Source organism: Phocoena phocoena, chromosome 6, assembly GCF_963924675.1.
Source record: "Phocoena phocoena chromosome 6, mPhoPho1.1, whole genome shotgun sequence".
NCBI lineage: Eukaryota > Metazoa > Chordata > Mammalia > Artiodactyla > Phocoenidae > Phocoena > Phocoena phocoena.
Genome location: NC_089224.1, coordinates 60,449,421 through 60,465,911, shown reverse-complemented (window position 1 = coordinate 60,465,911; position 16,491 = coordinate 60,449,421). Strand labels below are relative to the sequence as shown.

Here is a 16,491-nt window from a genome sequence, read left to right as displayed (position 1 = left end):
AGCATTTATTTACTTGCACTTTATAAAATGAAAAATGGTCTGTGATATCTAGTAATCTCAAATACACAGCTTTGTGACATCTAGAGTGTGACTCTGACACTCATTCTCCTCTTCTGCAAGTCAGGGAGCTTGGACTAGATGACCTCCAAGGTCATTTACAGATTGATTTACAGCTTCTACAATTTTACATCCTTGGGCTTCTTATAAAAAGATGTTTAAAGTCTTCTAGAAAAGCAAATTTACAATTGATAAAACTAATAAGGAAATTCTTGGGGGAAAAAAATAGACTGGATTTTCACCACCCACTTTTTAACCATGACCAACATTGAAATGGTTAGAACTAGGTTCCTTTGGATTCGGACTGTATGTTCCAAGGTAATATCCATTTATTCCTCTCTTATCCAAACAGTTTGGAAGACTATTTAAATTAACAGGCTGGCTCAGAAAGAGAAAAACAAATACTGTATGCTAATGCATATATATATGGGATCTAAAAAAAAAATAAAAATGGTTCTGATGAACCTAGGGGCAGGAGAGGAATAAAGATGCAGATGTAGAGAATGGACTTGAGGACACGGGGAGGGGGAAGGGTAAGCTGGGACGAAGTGAGAGAGTGGCATGGACATATATACACTACCAAATGTAAAACAGATAGCTAGTGGGAAGCAGCCACATAGTACAGGGAGATCAGCTCGGTGCTTTGTGACCACCTAGAGGGGTGGGATAGGGAGGGTGGGAGGGAGACGCAAGAGGGAGGGGATATGGGGATATATGTATACATATAGCTGATTCACTTTGTTATATAGCAGAAACTAATACAACATTGTAAAACAATTATATTCCAATAAAGATGTTAAAAAAAAAAAAGAAACCAAAGGCAGCAATGGAGGTTGGATTAAAATGTATGTTGGAAAGGGGTCAAAGCCTTTGGAAATGATGCCATAAATGTGTATTTAATGATACACAAGGAAGTAATGATCAATATTAAGTAATAAGGCACATTATAACTGAATTAACAGATGAGAATTTTTTGGTGTTGTTGCCCTATTGTATGTGTGTTTCTATGTTTTAAGAATTGTGTGGCTATAGTTTGTTCTCTCCCCACTCCTTACATAATACTTATATTTTATCACATCTATAAAGTACATTAATTGAGGTAAAAATAAAACAAGGGAAACATAAAAAAAATGGTACTGATGAACCTAGTGGCAGGACAGGAATAAAGACACAGACATAGAGAATGGACTTAAGGACACGGTGGGGGCTGGGGAAGGGGAAGCTGGGACGAAGTGAGAGAGTGGCATGGACATATATACACTACCAAATGTAAAATAGATAGCTAGCGGGAAGCACCTGCAAAGCACAGGGAGATCAGCTCGGTGCTTTGTGACCACCTAGAGGGGTGGGATAGGGAGGGTGGGAGGGAGGCTCAGGAGGGAGGGCGTCTGGGGATATATGTATACATATAGCTGATTCACTTTGTTATACAGCAGAAACTAACACAACACTATAAAGCAATTATACTCCAATAAAGATGTAAAAAATTAATTAATGGGCTGTGATTTATAAAAATATTACACACAGCCCTAGCCCTTTCAAAAATCAATCCTGATTTCCTCTGCTACTCTGTTTGAAATAGACAGATCATTTTCAGGGCACCACTATCCAGACCTTTAAAAGTGACAGGCCCTACCCTGAAGCCTTCCCATTCTCATCCTCTCCCCAATAGAACCACCTCAGTGATATTTTTTGGGACAAAATCATAGGCTTATCAAGGTTAAAACTGATTCAATCTCTAAATTCCAAAACAAAAACTTCAAGAGATTGTCAGTGATTGGATAGTAATGAAATTAATGTTCCATTAAATATGAAAGTGGGAAGAGGGTTGGTAACGTTTTGGCTACTTATATTATGATCACATTCACTGGAATGGAATCTAGCTTTTATCACTGCAGCTAAATAAACCAGATATGACCTAAGGAAACTCAGTAAATCTAAAAAGCCTTCTTGTTTTGTTACAGGATTTCACATACAGGATTTAACTAATTTGGTTAGTCTGGGGTATTTTTCTGAATCTAAAAAAGTTTGTTTCTAAGGTCTGCTAGTTTATTGATAATCTCTGTCAGAATGTACACAGCTGCCTCTAACACTTCAAAGAACATTCAGAAAATGCTCTCTGTTCCAGTTAGAAAATGCCATGGGAGTTCCAAAAATAGAAAACATCTACCAGGGTACTTAGCACTAGTTTGACAGAACTTGGCTCAGATCTGGGATGCAAAAGCAAGTCCTCCAACTATGATTCTGCACTGTGCTGAGGTGCCTTCATGTATTTTTTTTTTAAAGAAAATTTACAAAATAACTTTATAAAAGCTGTGTTTTTTATAAGAACCACTAAATGATCCTCAGACAACAGAATTTGAATTTCTCTATTTAGCAACGAAAAAGTCAAGATCACCTTTTCAAACCTCATGCTCCGCTGAATCATAATAGGGAACACGGAAGGATAGCAGTGTGTCTCCAGGTACTGATTCAGGAGGTAAACCCCAAGGAACACATCTTGCTTGTCAGGAAGGCACACCCCTGGGCAAGAAATCTTAAAAACAAAGAAAAAAATAGAGAACAGGGTTTGCGTTTTGCTTTGTAAAGGGTCTATTTCCCCTAACCTCCCACAAACAATGTCAAATTTCCCCCACAACCGTAACCCTCACCTCTCTCCTATAGCACTACCCTCCCCCTCTCCTCTCCTCGCTCAAACTGGAAATTCCAATTTCCTCCCAAGTCTCCGCCAGGTGTCACAATCGTCCTCTCGCTGGCTCCTCTCCCCGCCCCTCCAGGATGGCAGTGCGGAAGCGGAAGAGGCTGCAGGGCCGGGAAGCTTCTCCTTAGGCTGGCCGGGTGCTGCGGTCCGGGCCGCCCGCCGCGATGCCGAGCCCCCGGAGGAACGCCGAGGGACGCCCGCTGGCCGCCTGCGCCCCGAGCAGCAGCGGCAGCCCGGCCCATGGCGGCGGCGGCGGCAGGTTCGAGTTCCAGTCCCTGCTCAGTAGCCGCGCGCCGGGCGCCGACCCCACCTGCGCCCGGCTCCGCGCATCCGAGAGCCCAGTGCACCGCCGCGGCTCGTTCGCCCTGGCCGGGGGGGGCTCCTCGCCGGCGCTCCCGTCCCCGCTGCCCGAGGAGGACCGCATGGACCTGAACCCGTCCTTCCTGGGCATCGCCCTGCGCTCCCTGCTGGCCATCGACCTGTGGCTGTCTAAGAAGCTGGGGGTGTGTGCGGGGGAGAGCTCATCCTGGGGCAGCGTGCGGCCCCTTATGAAATTGCTGGAGATCTCGGGACACGGCATCCCCTGGCTGCTGGGCACCCTCTACTGCCTGTCCAGGAGCGACAGCTGGGCCGGGCGAGAGGTGCTGATGAACCTACTCTTCTCCCTGCTGTTGGACCTGCTGCTGGTGGCCCTGATCAAGGGGCTGGTCCGCAGGCGCCGCCCGGCCCACAACCAGATGGACATGTTTTTCACCCTTTCGGTGGACAAGTACTCCTTCCCTTCGGGCCATGCCACCAGGGCCGCCCTAGTCTCACGGTTCATCCTGAACCACCTAGTGCTGGCCATTCCACTGAGGGTGCTCGTGGTACTGTGGGCCTTCATCTTGGGCCTCTCCAGGGTCATGCTGGGGCGGCACAATGTCACCGACGTGGCTTTTGGCTTTTTTCTGGGCTACATGCAGTACAGCATCGTGGACTATTGCTGGCTTTCACCGCACAATGCTCCAGTCCTCTTTGTACTGTGGAACCAACCATGACACCATCTCACTTGTTATGGCACCAGATCTGAAAGTTTCTACACGTGACGATGCTGACATAAACCAGCAGCCATCCTGCTTGCCCCCCTAAGGATTTCAGGCTTCCTTTTGGTATTTCAGGTGTCCTACAATCTTGATGGGTTGCTAGGCTAGAGCACAGTGCTGACCATTACTGATGACAGCCATATTATAGAAAGCAACCCCCCCCCCATTATATACCTATTCAACAACTTTTTATATCTCCAGGACAACTGCAAAGAAACCAAGTTGAGGTGATTATAATATTGCTGCTTTTTAAAAGTTGACATCAGAAAATTTTGTTTTGTGTAATCCTGTAAGTCAACATATCACTTGTAAACTGAACTTTGAAAAAACAAATCACCTTCATTCTGTAAATATACAGGCAGATGAGCCACATACTAATCCTAGTTCTTTTCCTGAGGTAGATTTTAAACAGTACTTTAAGAGTCTAAGACATAGGTTATTCTAATTTATCCTCTGAAGATCTGTTACCACAGTTGGGAAGATTTATTCTTACTCCTAATTTTCTTGGTATGCTTTCTTAGTTTTGTCTCTTACATCTTTGTGCATCAGGTAGTGAGAAGAGAGATTATAGTACATATCTTTCTCTCCTTTTCCTCTACCTCCTCAAAAGATCTTTAAAAAGATATTTATTTCCCACTAATATTGTCTTTCTGCATTCAGAGAACAAACCAAGAACTTACCTGAAGAAGAAACACTTAAAGGCGGTCATATCGACAGTGCCCATAGAAAAGGAAAGATGGGACTATGGCCTCATGCTTAATTCTGTTGACAGCAAATAGCATGGCATGACAGAGGACAGAAAAGCGAAGCTGCTGAGGAGATCAAAGGAACTGAGAGTCTGGGGGTAAGCTCACTACATACTTTGTCAGTGGACCAACATGGAAGAAGATGGGCCCTGCTGCCTACCATCTCTACTGAATAAAGAATAATGCTTCTTTAATGAGGTAATAAAATGGAAAAATAACTTGATTCTTTGCAATGCAACAGCATAAGCTTTCAAATATATACCACAAGGATGACCCTGTATATTATATTTTTCATATGGAATTCCATTTCCCTGTATACAGCACACTTTAGGTAACAGTATTTAACTTGAAATTCATCAAGTGGAGCCTACTGCTATACCAGGCACAAAATATAACTCCTAAATTTCCATTTATATTGACCCTCACAATTAAAGCAGTTTATCGATGGTGCCTCCCCAAATCACAAGACCAAAAACCTCCAAATGCAGGGTGGACTCTGCTCATTATTCTTTGATCAGGAAAGATGGAAGAGGGTGTGTGTTTTAAATGCTGCTCTGCCTGAAAATATGAACCTTTAAATTACCTATGGAACTGGTGTCTTTAGATAATCTTAACCAATTATTTTGACATTTATAAATAGAAAGGATTATGGCATTTGATCTGTCATATAGAGATGTACCTAGGAATCCGGAGAATGGCTGTGACAGGTAGGCTCTGATTGGGTGGAAGTGTGAACTTTCTGAGCGTGAGAGGAACACTGAAAAAGGAATAGCTACTTTTCAAAATGAAGCAAAATTATTTGCATTTCCACAACATCCTGAACACAGACTACATCTTCACTTCCTGAATCAGCCAAACTGTGACACTCTAAGTGGTTTCCTTTATTGTTTAGACTTAAAGAGATCCTTTATTTTAATTGCAGCAATATTCAGGCCAGATATTTGGAAGCAGTTTTTCCTCTTGCAGCATCTACAAGTCTGAATACTGGGAGATCAAAATTAGGCTCACCTCCTTTCTGGTTATTTTTCTGGAATTCCCTTATCTTGGTTGCTGGGGCCTGAGTTTGCTGGCTTTTAAAGCACAGATCAATTCACCTGATTTTTTTGAAGCATCCTAAGTACTGTAGAATAAAAAAAAACTGATTCCCCTGTTAACTAATTGTACACTGAAGAATACCATTTAAAAATCAAAATAAAATTAACCAGTAATGTTGAATGAAGTGAGATGAAAACTTGTTTAATTTTTGCCTTAATAAGTAGGAAGACAGATTTATCACTCGTCTCAAGAATTCCTTCATCTTACTACACAATTGTGAGAGGTCACAGTTGATATAGCACAAATGATATAGTCTGGTCCTATTTGCTGTCAGCAAAATCAGTCAAATCCAGGAGATTTCCATCTTTGTTTCAGAGCTGCACTTAGGATGAAATCACAGCATCTGTCACTTGTATGGAGGCTAACCAGATTTTCCACGGCCATAAACTGTTGGTGTTCTGCTTATAAACCTGGCCAGTAGAGAAGCTCCTTATAGCTTTCAGGCAAAGCTGCCTGACAGTCTGTCACCAACTACACATGGAAGGGTTGGAAAATGGAAGCTGAAATAAGGAACGACTGACCCCAAACAGGAACAATGGAGTCACTTTGCCACAGCACCTCACTTAAGCAGGATTCAGTGGATAATTATTAAACAGCTGTTGATTGATCCCTTTTGGAATTAGCAAGCCAGAGCCATCTGTAGGGGAAGTATCTTAGAAATACTTGATTGGTTTATAGAGGTGGCAAATTATCAGGGAAGTGATCTGGCTTTCTGAAATTAAAATCTTCCCTGGTTATTTAAAGAAGGGGCTTTTTAATCTTCACAAATCTGTATCCCGGAAAAGAAAATAAAATCCTTCTTGGACTTAATGCAAGGTTATTTTAAAAGAACAGAAAAATTCCAGATAAAGCCAAGAAACAGGCTTGGGGGCGGGACGGCGGGGGGGCGGGGCAGGAGGGGTGGGAAGAGGTTGAGTTGAACTAAAGGTTAGAAAGTAAGAAAAGACCAATGTGGAGAATCTTAGGGACAGAGGTAGTATTAATGATGTGTGTGGGGCGAGGGGTGGTGAAAACGACCCATAACCATTTTAGAACCCTGGGGAAAGAGTCTGATTTGGGCCAAAGAGGAGAGGTTCGTCGATCGCTCTTACCGCCCGGATCTGTAGTTCCACCACCACTTCCAAAGGCATAGTTCCCTACGTGGGCGAAAGGACTGGAATGAAAAGATCCTTTTGCGCTGAGCCTTGGACCGATTTTTCTTAAGTTTAACTCAATCCTTGGAGCAAATGTTCCCAGTAGTTTCCCCAGCTCCCCACCCCACTGTACCCCCATAAGTTCTCCCACCAGCCCAGGTCCCTTCCACCGGTACGGGTCTCATACAGCGCGAGCTGGAGCCAAGGCTTCCAGAAGGCTGAAGCGTCGCGTTGCTATGGACACTCAAAACACGCAACCTTCCACCAAGGAACGCTTGCGAGGCCCCCGGCGCCGCCAGAGTGTGAGCCGCCTGTGCTCCACTTGGAACGACGCTGGCTTCCAGACTGCACTAACGGGAGAGAATGTCCTAGTGTATATGCCCTGGTGGCCGGATCACGAGATGCTAAGAGCCCTAGCTTCCTTTCCACGCTTTCCATCCACTCTCTTTAGGGCCCCAATCACTATGTTAAAATGTTTATTTTACAGTGTCAATTCTAAAAGTCGAATGTGATCATAGCTCCGTTACGATTTAAGCCCTGCCCATTTTTAGTATCTATACGACCCCCAAGCCCTGGAAATTCTGTAACAATTACAATTAAAATAGTAGTATGTCCCTAAAGGTATTCTCATGCTTATAAAAATCATATTTATGAAATGTTACGTCCTCATGTTTGGTTCATAAAACATGCCCACTGTCAATAAGAAATGAAACGTGTGCTAATTAAAAACACAAGGACAGGGCTTCCCTGGTGGTGCAGTGGTTGAGAGCCCGCCTGCCGATGCAGGGGATGCGGGTTCGTGCCCCGGTCCAGGAAGATCCCACATGCTGCGGAGCGGCTGGGCCCATGAGCCATGGCCCCTGAGCCTGCGTGGCAGCGGGAGAGGCCACAACAGTGAGAGGCCCACGTACCACAAAACAAAACAAGGACAATTCCTAAAGAGGTTTAAAAATTACGTATCCTGTTTTAGTCCCAATAGAAATATTTTTCAGTCTCTTTACTGGGGTTTAGTTAACTTAAGGGAAGCAATGAATTACATAATCTCCCAATGGGTAGTTACCATAGTTGCCAAAGCCAGGGTTACACTGTAAAAACCGTCAGAGGTAGCAGGCAGGGCAAGAGTTCTTAACCAATAGAAGAAATTGCATTTTTTCCCATTCACTGTATTTAACAGACAAAAATGAAGGAATAAAGGAGGGAGTGGCCGCTTCTAGCCAATCAGAAAAATCTGGGAGGGCCAATGCTGTCTCTAAACAAAACAAATTTTATTGGAATTAGTCATTTATTACTAATATTTTGCATTGGAGATTTATGCATTTGCAGAAATGTGAGTGCAGAAAGATGTCCTGAGACAAGAATTAGGTATTAATTTTGGTAACTGGAGTGCCTTTCCCTGAAAGGGAAAAACTCAGTGTGATGAAGGAAGATGTACTATGTCCTTATCCAATCCTCGATGATCTGTCAGCATAGCAAGAGGCACACCAGTGGGTGCTTGGCTCCCTACAGTATCCAGAGCACTGACTTGTCAGCTCACAACAACTTGCTGGCACCCTTACTAATGCATTTATATACAGGGACAGGACCTGCCTTGACCCTTACAAGTACGTCATCAACACCAATGCTAAGACATCAAGGATAGTGACAACCAAAACATAAGTAAGTGGTCAGACATAATGGAAGGGAGGAATCAATCTTTATTGAAAACCTACAAACTGGTAGGGATATTGCATATGCTAATTAACTTCATCCCCACAGTAACTCTTTCAGGGAGATATTATTATTCTTATTTACAGGTGCAGAATCTGAAGCCAGACAGTCTTTTGTCCAATGCCACACATCTAAAGGGAAGGAGCCACACTTGAATCCAGGTGTGCCCTACCACGTCTCTGCCATTGTAACATAGACAACCTATTGATTCCGAGACACAGTGTCCCATTCAATGCTCTTCCTAGCCTTAACTGGACTCTCCTTGCTTAACTCTCCTTGATATAACTGGAATCTCCTTGCTTGACTCCTAGGGCACAGCCCTTTTCTGGTTTCCCTTCAACTCTCTGGCCATTCTTCCTCCTCTCCCTGGCTAAGCAGTGTTTCTAGTTCTTTCTTTTCCTCCCTCTATATCCTTTACCTAGGGTGTCATCCAATGTAGGTATGGATTAGCAAATGTATACAGATTTACATATCCCACCCAAGCCTCTCTTATACTTTCCCAGACAAGGTAGAATCTCACTACTGTTTATTTACACACACACACACACACATACATATATATCCTCTTTTTGGCAACTGTGACAATAGCAGTTTTACATTTGCTCCTGCGATTGTTGATTACTATTTGTCTCCATAAACTGTAAGCTCTGCGTGGCTAAGAGTTTGTGTCCTAAATACCTAGCAGAGTAGATGCTCAATAATTATCCTGAATAGATGTTAATTTCAGAGATGGTCAAGCCAGGCTATAGGGTTTAATGTATGTACATGGGTAAGGGGAGGTCCCACCACTACATTGCAAACTAACTATGCAAAATGAGAAATACACCCATGCCCAACTAGCAGCTACTTCTGCTAGTCGGGCATGGGTGTATTAACTGAGCTGATAGGAAATATTTACACTCTGTTAATTTCCCCCACCCCAGTCACCTGAGGCACGTAGCTGCCAGGGAGATACAGAAGTTGCTACATATACAATGCCTCTGGCCCATCTTGCAAAGATTGAGGCTGCCACCTCCACTGGAGGTCAAGCAAAGCCATTGGACTGTCACCACTTACAGACACTGGCTTTATTACCTGTGTAGGTACCTGTGTAGGTGGCAGAAAACAAATCTCATTAAACAACTCTTAGTCCCAGAGTATTTCTGCAGTGCAGGCTGATCAGCAGTGACAACAGCATTGCAGAAATGACACATCAGTCACGCATACTGCTCACATCCTGGCCACTGCCAAGAAAATGGTACATGTCCCAGATGGGGATTTTCCAAAGAGTTAATTATAATGAGAAAAGAACAAAATATTACAGATAATTATAGCTGAGATTTTCCTTTTATCTAAAAAAATACAGGACACTAAATTGTAAACATTTATTTTCAAATAACATTGGAAGGAGTATTCATATGAGGGGAGGACAATATATTTAAAAAAAGGCATCACTAATGGCAGGGATGTGGGAAAATACATTCATACATTGTTGGTAGGAGTGTAAATACATAAAGTGTATTAATTTTCTATGGCTACTATAACAAATTACCACAAACTTAATGGCTTAAAACAAGACAAATGTATAATTTTTGATTTTGTGGATCAGAAATCCAACAGAGATCTTTAAAAGCAAAATGTGAGGGCTACATTCCTTATCTTTTCCATCTCCTTGCTTTTCCAGCTTCTAGGGGTCTGCCTTCATTCCTTGACTCATAGCTCCCTTCCTTCATCTTCAAAGCCAGCAACATTGAACCAACTCCTTTTCATGCTACCATCTCTCTGGTTCTTTTAAGGACCTTTGTAACCATATAGAGTCCACCAGATAATCCAGGATAATTTCCCTATTTTAAGGTCAGCTGATTAGAAACCTTAATTCCATCTTCAAGTTAATTTCTCTTTGCCATGAAAGGTAACATGTCCCCAGGTTCCAGGTACTAGGGCATGGATATCTTTGGGGGCCATTATTCTGTCTATCACATGTAACTTCTCTGGAGAGCAATTTGTTAATATCTATCAAAATTTTTCATTTTACTCAGGAATTCCACTGCTAGGAATAGGTATATATGGGTATACTTTCACAAGTACAAAAAACATATGCTGCAGCAATATTTGTAGTTTAAAAAATACTGGAAACCATCTAAATGTTCATTAAGTATGGTCAGATTAAATCAATTATGGTTAAGCCTCAAGATGGAATAGTATGCAGCATGGGAAAAGAATAAAGCAGAGCTCTAAGTCCCAGCAGTAAAAACTCTCTAAAATATAGAGCTAAGAAAAAAAAAGCATGGAACAAAAATGTGTAAACTGTGCTGCCATTTGGAAGAGACAGAGAATATGATATAGACATATATGCTTAGAATATTTCTGAAAGAAAAAACTAGAAACTGCTAATGGTGGATGCCTCTGGGGAAAGAACCTAGAGTAGAGACACAGAGAGAAAACTTACTTTTCATTGAATAGCCTTAGATACTTTTAAAATAGTTTTGCAAAGTATTTGCATTATTTGGTCTAAAAAGGAAAATGAATTAAAACAAGTAGAAAATATAAAATAATAGAAAGGATAAATCTGGGAGGATAGGAAGGACCAGGAACTGGCTTCTTCAGCATTGGGGCTCCATCCTGTATACCACATACTGTGAGAATATCCACGCAAGTGTGTCTGATACTTTTGCTTCCAGTGCAGGGTGTCTTATGCTGTGACCCCTGGATGTGTCAGGGATCCTAAAGGCCCTGAGATGATAGGAAACCTTTCATGCATGTGCATATGTGCATTTTTCTGGGAAGAGAGCCTGTAGTTTTCATTGGAGTCTGGAAGGGGTAGAGTTAGTCCAATCAGGTTTTGGAACCACTGTCCTGCCCTCAGTTCCCTGCTATAGCAAAAAGAAGGGCCACCCATGTTACCTGACAATGAGCAGATAAGGAAAGAGGGGCTCTTCTCTCCATCACATTCATGCCCACTTATTAGAGCCAGCTGTCTCTCCAACGGCAGCTGGATTCAATAATAAGTGAGAAAGATCTTCAAAGTCCTGTTCTAGGCCATTATTTTATGTCTGGACTCAGACTCATTTGTTAGGCCCTACAATCTTTTGTGCCAGTGAATTATTCATTAGCAAATGTGAATAACACCAGCAAACTGAGTTTCCAAAGCGAGTTGTTCATTAGGATTTGGGAGAAACGCCTGGGTGCAGGGAAACCTCAAGTACCTGAAACAATCTGGATTATTTCAGCCCTAAAGCAATGGCAGATTACTGATTTTTTTTTTTTTAAGTGTAGACCCAGCCTCAAGATTCAGGAACTAATTGTGTTTTATGTTTGGCCTTCTTCAAAGTCTTTCTCTGAAATGTTCTTTAACAATATAGTTTCCTTAGAGTCTGATATAGGGAGGAGAAAAGTTTACCTTTCTGACTTTTACTATAAATGTATAAAAGAGCTCAATGAGCTATTTTGGGCTCTTTCCTTGGTTCTCAAAAACTGCACAAAGATGAAGTTTATATTTTTTTTAAATCTTAATGTTAAAATCATATCCTTTGGGGGAACTCCATATTAGAGGGATGAGGGTGTCACCATATGAACCCACTGATCAATCTTAACATCACTAAAGGTGACATCACATGTCTTCTTCATATGTGATTCATAGGAAGCACCTATGAAGCACTTTTGCCAAGAAATTTGAAGTTTAATCTGAGCCACTAGAGCTACATGATCTAGTAAGGTAACCACATATGGCTATTTAAATTTAAATTAACTAAAACTAAATAAAATTTAAAATTCATTTCCTCACACGAGTCACCTGTAAAGTGCTCAATAGCCACAATGGCTAGTGGCTACTGTACTGGATAGTGCAAGTAGAATATTTCCATCATCACAGAAACATCTATTGAACAGTGTTGTTCTAGAGCTAATTTCACTTCCTAGAGGATAGAGAAACATGTTAATGACACCACAAGACAGCAAACAGACACATCTAGAATGTGAAACATTCTATAGGACAACTAACCCAGTTAGCCTGCAACAAGTCAAACCCTGCAAATTAAAAAAAAAAAAAGGAAGGTGGGGAGGAGAAATGTTCTAGATTAAAAGATACAAGCCCTGACAACCAAATATAATATGTGGGCTTTGTTCGAACCCTGATTCAGACAAACCAACTTAAACAGAATATTGAACACTCTTAGGGAAATTTGATTATGGTTTGGGTATTAGATAACACCAAGCAATTAATTAATTAATCAAAATTAATTAATTTTGATAGGTATGATAATGTCCCTGTGTTTGTGGAAGACAAATATCAACATTGTTTAGAGATGCATATTGAAGTATGTAGCAGAAATGATCTAATGCCTAAGATTTTGTTTCTAAATACTCCAGCAAATTAACAAAAGAAATGGATAAAGGAAATGTAGCAAAATCTTGATAATTGTTGATCTGGGTGATGGACATATGGAGTTTACTATAATAATATACTTTTGTGTATTTAAAAATATAATAACAATTTTAAAATCTTTAACACATACTTAAATAAGAAAAGTAATCATATCCTTATGTAAACCTCATCCTGTCTTAAGATAGCCCATCAAGAAGATTCTTGGTGGCATCACTATGAATTTCTTTGACAGAAGTCCTACATACGTTTGGGACTTCCCTGGTGGCGCAGTGGTTAAGAATCCACCTGCCAATGCAGGGGACATGGGTTCGATCCCTGGTCCGGGAAGATCCCACATGCCACGGGCAACTAAGCCCATGTGCCACAACTACTGAGCCTGCGCTCTAGAGCCCGCAAGCCACAACTACTGAAGCCAGTGTGCTGTGCTCCACAACGAGAAGCCACTGCAATGAGAAGCCTGCCCACTGCAACGAAGAGTAGACGCTGCTCGCTGCAACTAGAGAAAGCCCGCACACAGCAACAAAGACCCAACGCAGCCAAAAAAAAAAAAAAAAAAGTCTTACATATGTTTAAAGAAAAAATATGGTGGATCTATTCAACTCAAATTCAGATAACAGAAGAAAATTACTGTGGTGTGTAATACTTTACAAGTAATTCAAAAAAGCAGCAGTGTATTATAATAACTGTGGTCTCTGCATGAATATCCAAAACAGGAGCTGGCAATTTGCTTACTTCTTTAAGCATACATGCTTCTTGAGAATTTTCCCCAAGTATCAGGAAGGCTTCCAGGGAAGGAATTAACTTGCAGTTGAACAGCTTTTAACAATCTTGAAGTCATTTGGGATCTGGACCCACACATGAAATCTATTTCACAAACTATATTAGAGGTCATGAGTCAAACTCATGTTACTCTTTGGCTTCTGCTTTGACTGACTGGCTTTTGTAGGCTCAATACTTACTTAATGATACCACACAAAACCTTCCACAAGGACTGCCCTTGGGCATTCTGGACTACGTACATAGTGCATATCCTTCCATTTTAAAGTAATTTCTCTTCAGGAAAAATTAATTTGCTCCTTTGCATTTCAGCTGGCTAGTTCTATGTCCATGGGAGTAGTAGGATAACTATGACCCAAAGCAATTTCCAAGGAATTATATTATCCGATATAAGAAAGCAGAAAAGAGTATGACTTAGTTCCAAGACTTGTAAAAAGTATCCACTGTACTTGGGCACAGGATTCAGGCCCCAAAGTCGGCCATGGCTAAGATGAGGCTACTTCTGACGTCATTATATCCACCCTTTCTTCTCCTAACAAAATATAACTCTTCCCATTCCCGTTTTACCCTCTTCTGTCTCTGTGTAATCCTACACCTTTCCTTTTATCCTTGTTTCCATTCATTTGTTCCCTATTCATCAATTCAACACATATTATTGAGTACCTACTATGTGCTAGGTACCGTTCTGGACCATGGAGGCACAAGAGTGAACAAGAAACAATCTATGCCCTTGTGGACCTTACATTCTAGTGAAGTAAGAAATAAAATAAATATGTGAACATAGATAATAACAGTATGATAAATGCTAGGGAGGAAATATCCAGTGGGGTGAGATAGAAAGTTACACGTTAGAGGGAAGAAGAACCCTATTTAGACCCAGTGGACAGGTCAGCCTCTTTAAGGGTATGACAGTTGATCTAAGACCTAAAAAGAAAAGCATGACCACTAACAAGACTTTTAAAGAACAAAGAGAAAAGATACCCAGGCAAAAGGAGCAACAAATGTAAAGGGCCATGAGTCAGGAAAGAAATTGATATGTTTGAGGAACTGAAAGGAGACCAATGAGCATAATAAGAGAAAACTGGGCAGGGGGTAGAGGAAGTTAAGAAATGACACTCAGGAGTTAGGCTGGCACTAGATGGCACAGTTATGGAAGAACTTAAACAGTTATGGAAGACAATGTGATTGCCTCCCTAAGAGCCATAAGCTCTTCTTCCTTGCCAATGGAATCCCGGTTTTGTGCAGGTGGCAATACATTTAGGTCTAGGGAATGAATCAATTTATTTAAGCCAGTTCTGGCCAATAATATATAAGGGGAAGTCACTGGAAGTTTCTGAGAAATGTTCTTCAAGTAGTAAAAAGCCACAAGTGAGTAAAGCTGTTTTTCACTCCTCTCCCTTCCTGCTTTAGCTGCTGTCATGTTTTCTCCTATGGCTTTCACTCTTGAACTCGAAAGGTTCAGGCACAGTGCTCCTCAACTTTTATTTGTAATTAGTTACTAAGGTATAACATATAGTCACTGGAAAATACTGGAACAGCATAATACAGGAAAACTTAAGAGTAGAAAGTAAAGATGCTCAGTGACTTCCTTGGCAGTCCGGTGGTTATGACTCCCCACTTCCAATGCAAGGGGCATGTGTTCGATCCCTGGTCTGGGAACTAAGATCCCACATGCTGCGGGGTACGGCAAAAAAATTAAAAAAAAAAAAGAAAGTAAAGATGCTCAGAAACTTTCCTCTCCAGCCTTACCCACTAGGAGTAATCATTAATAATTCTTGTTTACTTTCCAGGAATTTTCTATCACATGTACACACACACACACACACACACACACAGAACTGTTTTTACATAAATTGGATTACTGTCTCTTGATAGATACGTATAGCTATATAAATATACATATAAGAAAGTAAGTTGCCTTTTTTTACTCACATTTTGGAGATATTTCTATATCAGCACAGTTATATATACTTTCTGCTTTTTGTTCCTTGCCACAAAAAAAAGAAAAAAGAAAAAAGCTGCAATAAACACCTTTGTGGATAAATCACTAGTTATTGGTGCAAAAATAACTGTTGGATAATTTCCTGGTAGTTAAATTGCCGAATCTAAGCACTTAAACCTCTGATACTCTCAGGTTACCCCACCCGAAAGGTTACACAAATGACATTCTAACAGCATCTCCTCACACCTTGCCTACACTCGGTATCGACAAACTTCAAAAGATTGAAAAAATGGCGTCTCGTTATTTTTATTTGGGTCTCTAATTATGAGTAGGGCAGCAATGCCTGATTGTTAAACGTGCACGTTTTTAAGTCATACGCCCTGGGCTGATCCTACCTCTTCCCCTTAAAATGTGTGACCTTAGGCATAATGGGGTCTATTTCTTCTTCTCAAAAAAGGGGATAATGAGAGCACAAATCTTTACGATTAAACGAGATACGTAGAAATACACTGAAGCCCTTCCTACACATCCGCTATTTGTGGTACTGTATTTTTTTTTTAATTTTTTTATAATTTTTGAACTTTATTTTACACAGCAGGTTCTTATTAGTCATCCATTTTATACACATCAGTGTATACATGTTAATCCCAATCGCCCAATTCATCACACCACCACCGCCCCCCACCACCACTTTCCCCCCTTGGTGTCCATATGTTTGTTCTCTACATCTGTGTCTCAATTTCTGCCCTGCAAACCGGTTCATCTGTACCATTTTTCTAGGTTCCACATATACGCGTTAATATACGATATTTGTTTTTCTCTTTCTGACTTACTTCACTCTGTATGACAGTCTCTAGATCCATCCACGTCTCAACAAATGACCCAATT

The 16,491-nt window shown here is 41.1% G+C and overlaps 2 protein-coding genes across 4 annotated transcripts in view; one reads left to right on the top strand and one right to left on the bottom strand.

Annotated features, from left to right (window-relative positions):
• The window catches only part of SPATA6L (spermatogenesis associated 6 like), a 45,535-nt gene extending 38,724 nt beyond the window's left edge, over nt 1–6,811 (bottom strand). For all 3 annotated transcript variants that reach the window (XM_065879288.1, XM_065879289.1, XM_065879290.1), the window contains exons 1-2: nt 6,773–6,811; nt 2,456–2,593 (exon numbers count right to left, since the gene is read on the bottom strand). In XM_065879288.1, the coding sequence (XP_065735360.1) occupies nt 2,456–2,593; nt 6,773–6,811 (177 nt within the window). The remainder of the gene's footprint in view (nt 1–2,455; nt 2,594–6,772) is intronic.
• PLPP6 (phospholipid phosphatase 6) lies at nt 2,825–4,212 on the top strand. Its single transcript, XM_065879448.1, has one exon. The coding sequence runs from the start codon at nt 2,923–2,925 to the stop codon at nt 3,793–3,795; it is 873 nt and encodes a 290-aa protein (XP_065735520.1). The 5' UTR covers nt 2,825–2,922; the 3' UTR covers nt 3,796–4,212.
• Nucleotides 6,812–16,491: the final 9,680 nt, after the last annotated feature.

Bases quoted from the DNA above. Each gene is read 5' to 3' on its own strand.
- PLPP6 (XM_065879448.1), top strand. From the start codon at position 2,923: ATGCCGAGCCCCCGGAGGAACGCCGAGGGACGCCCGCTGGCCGCCTGC.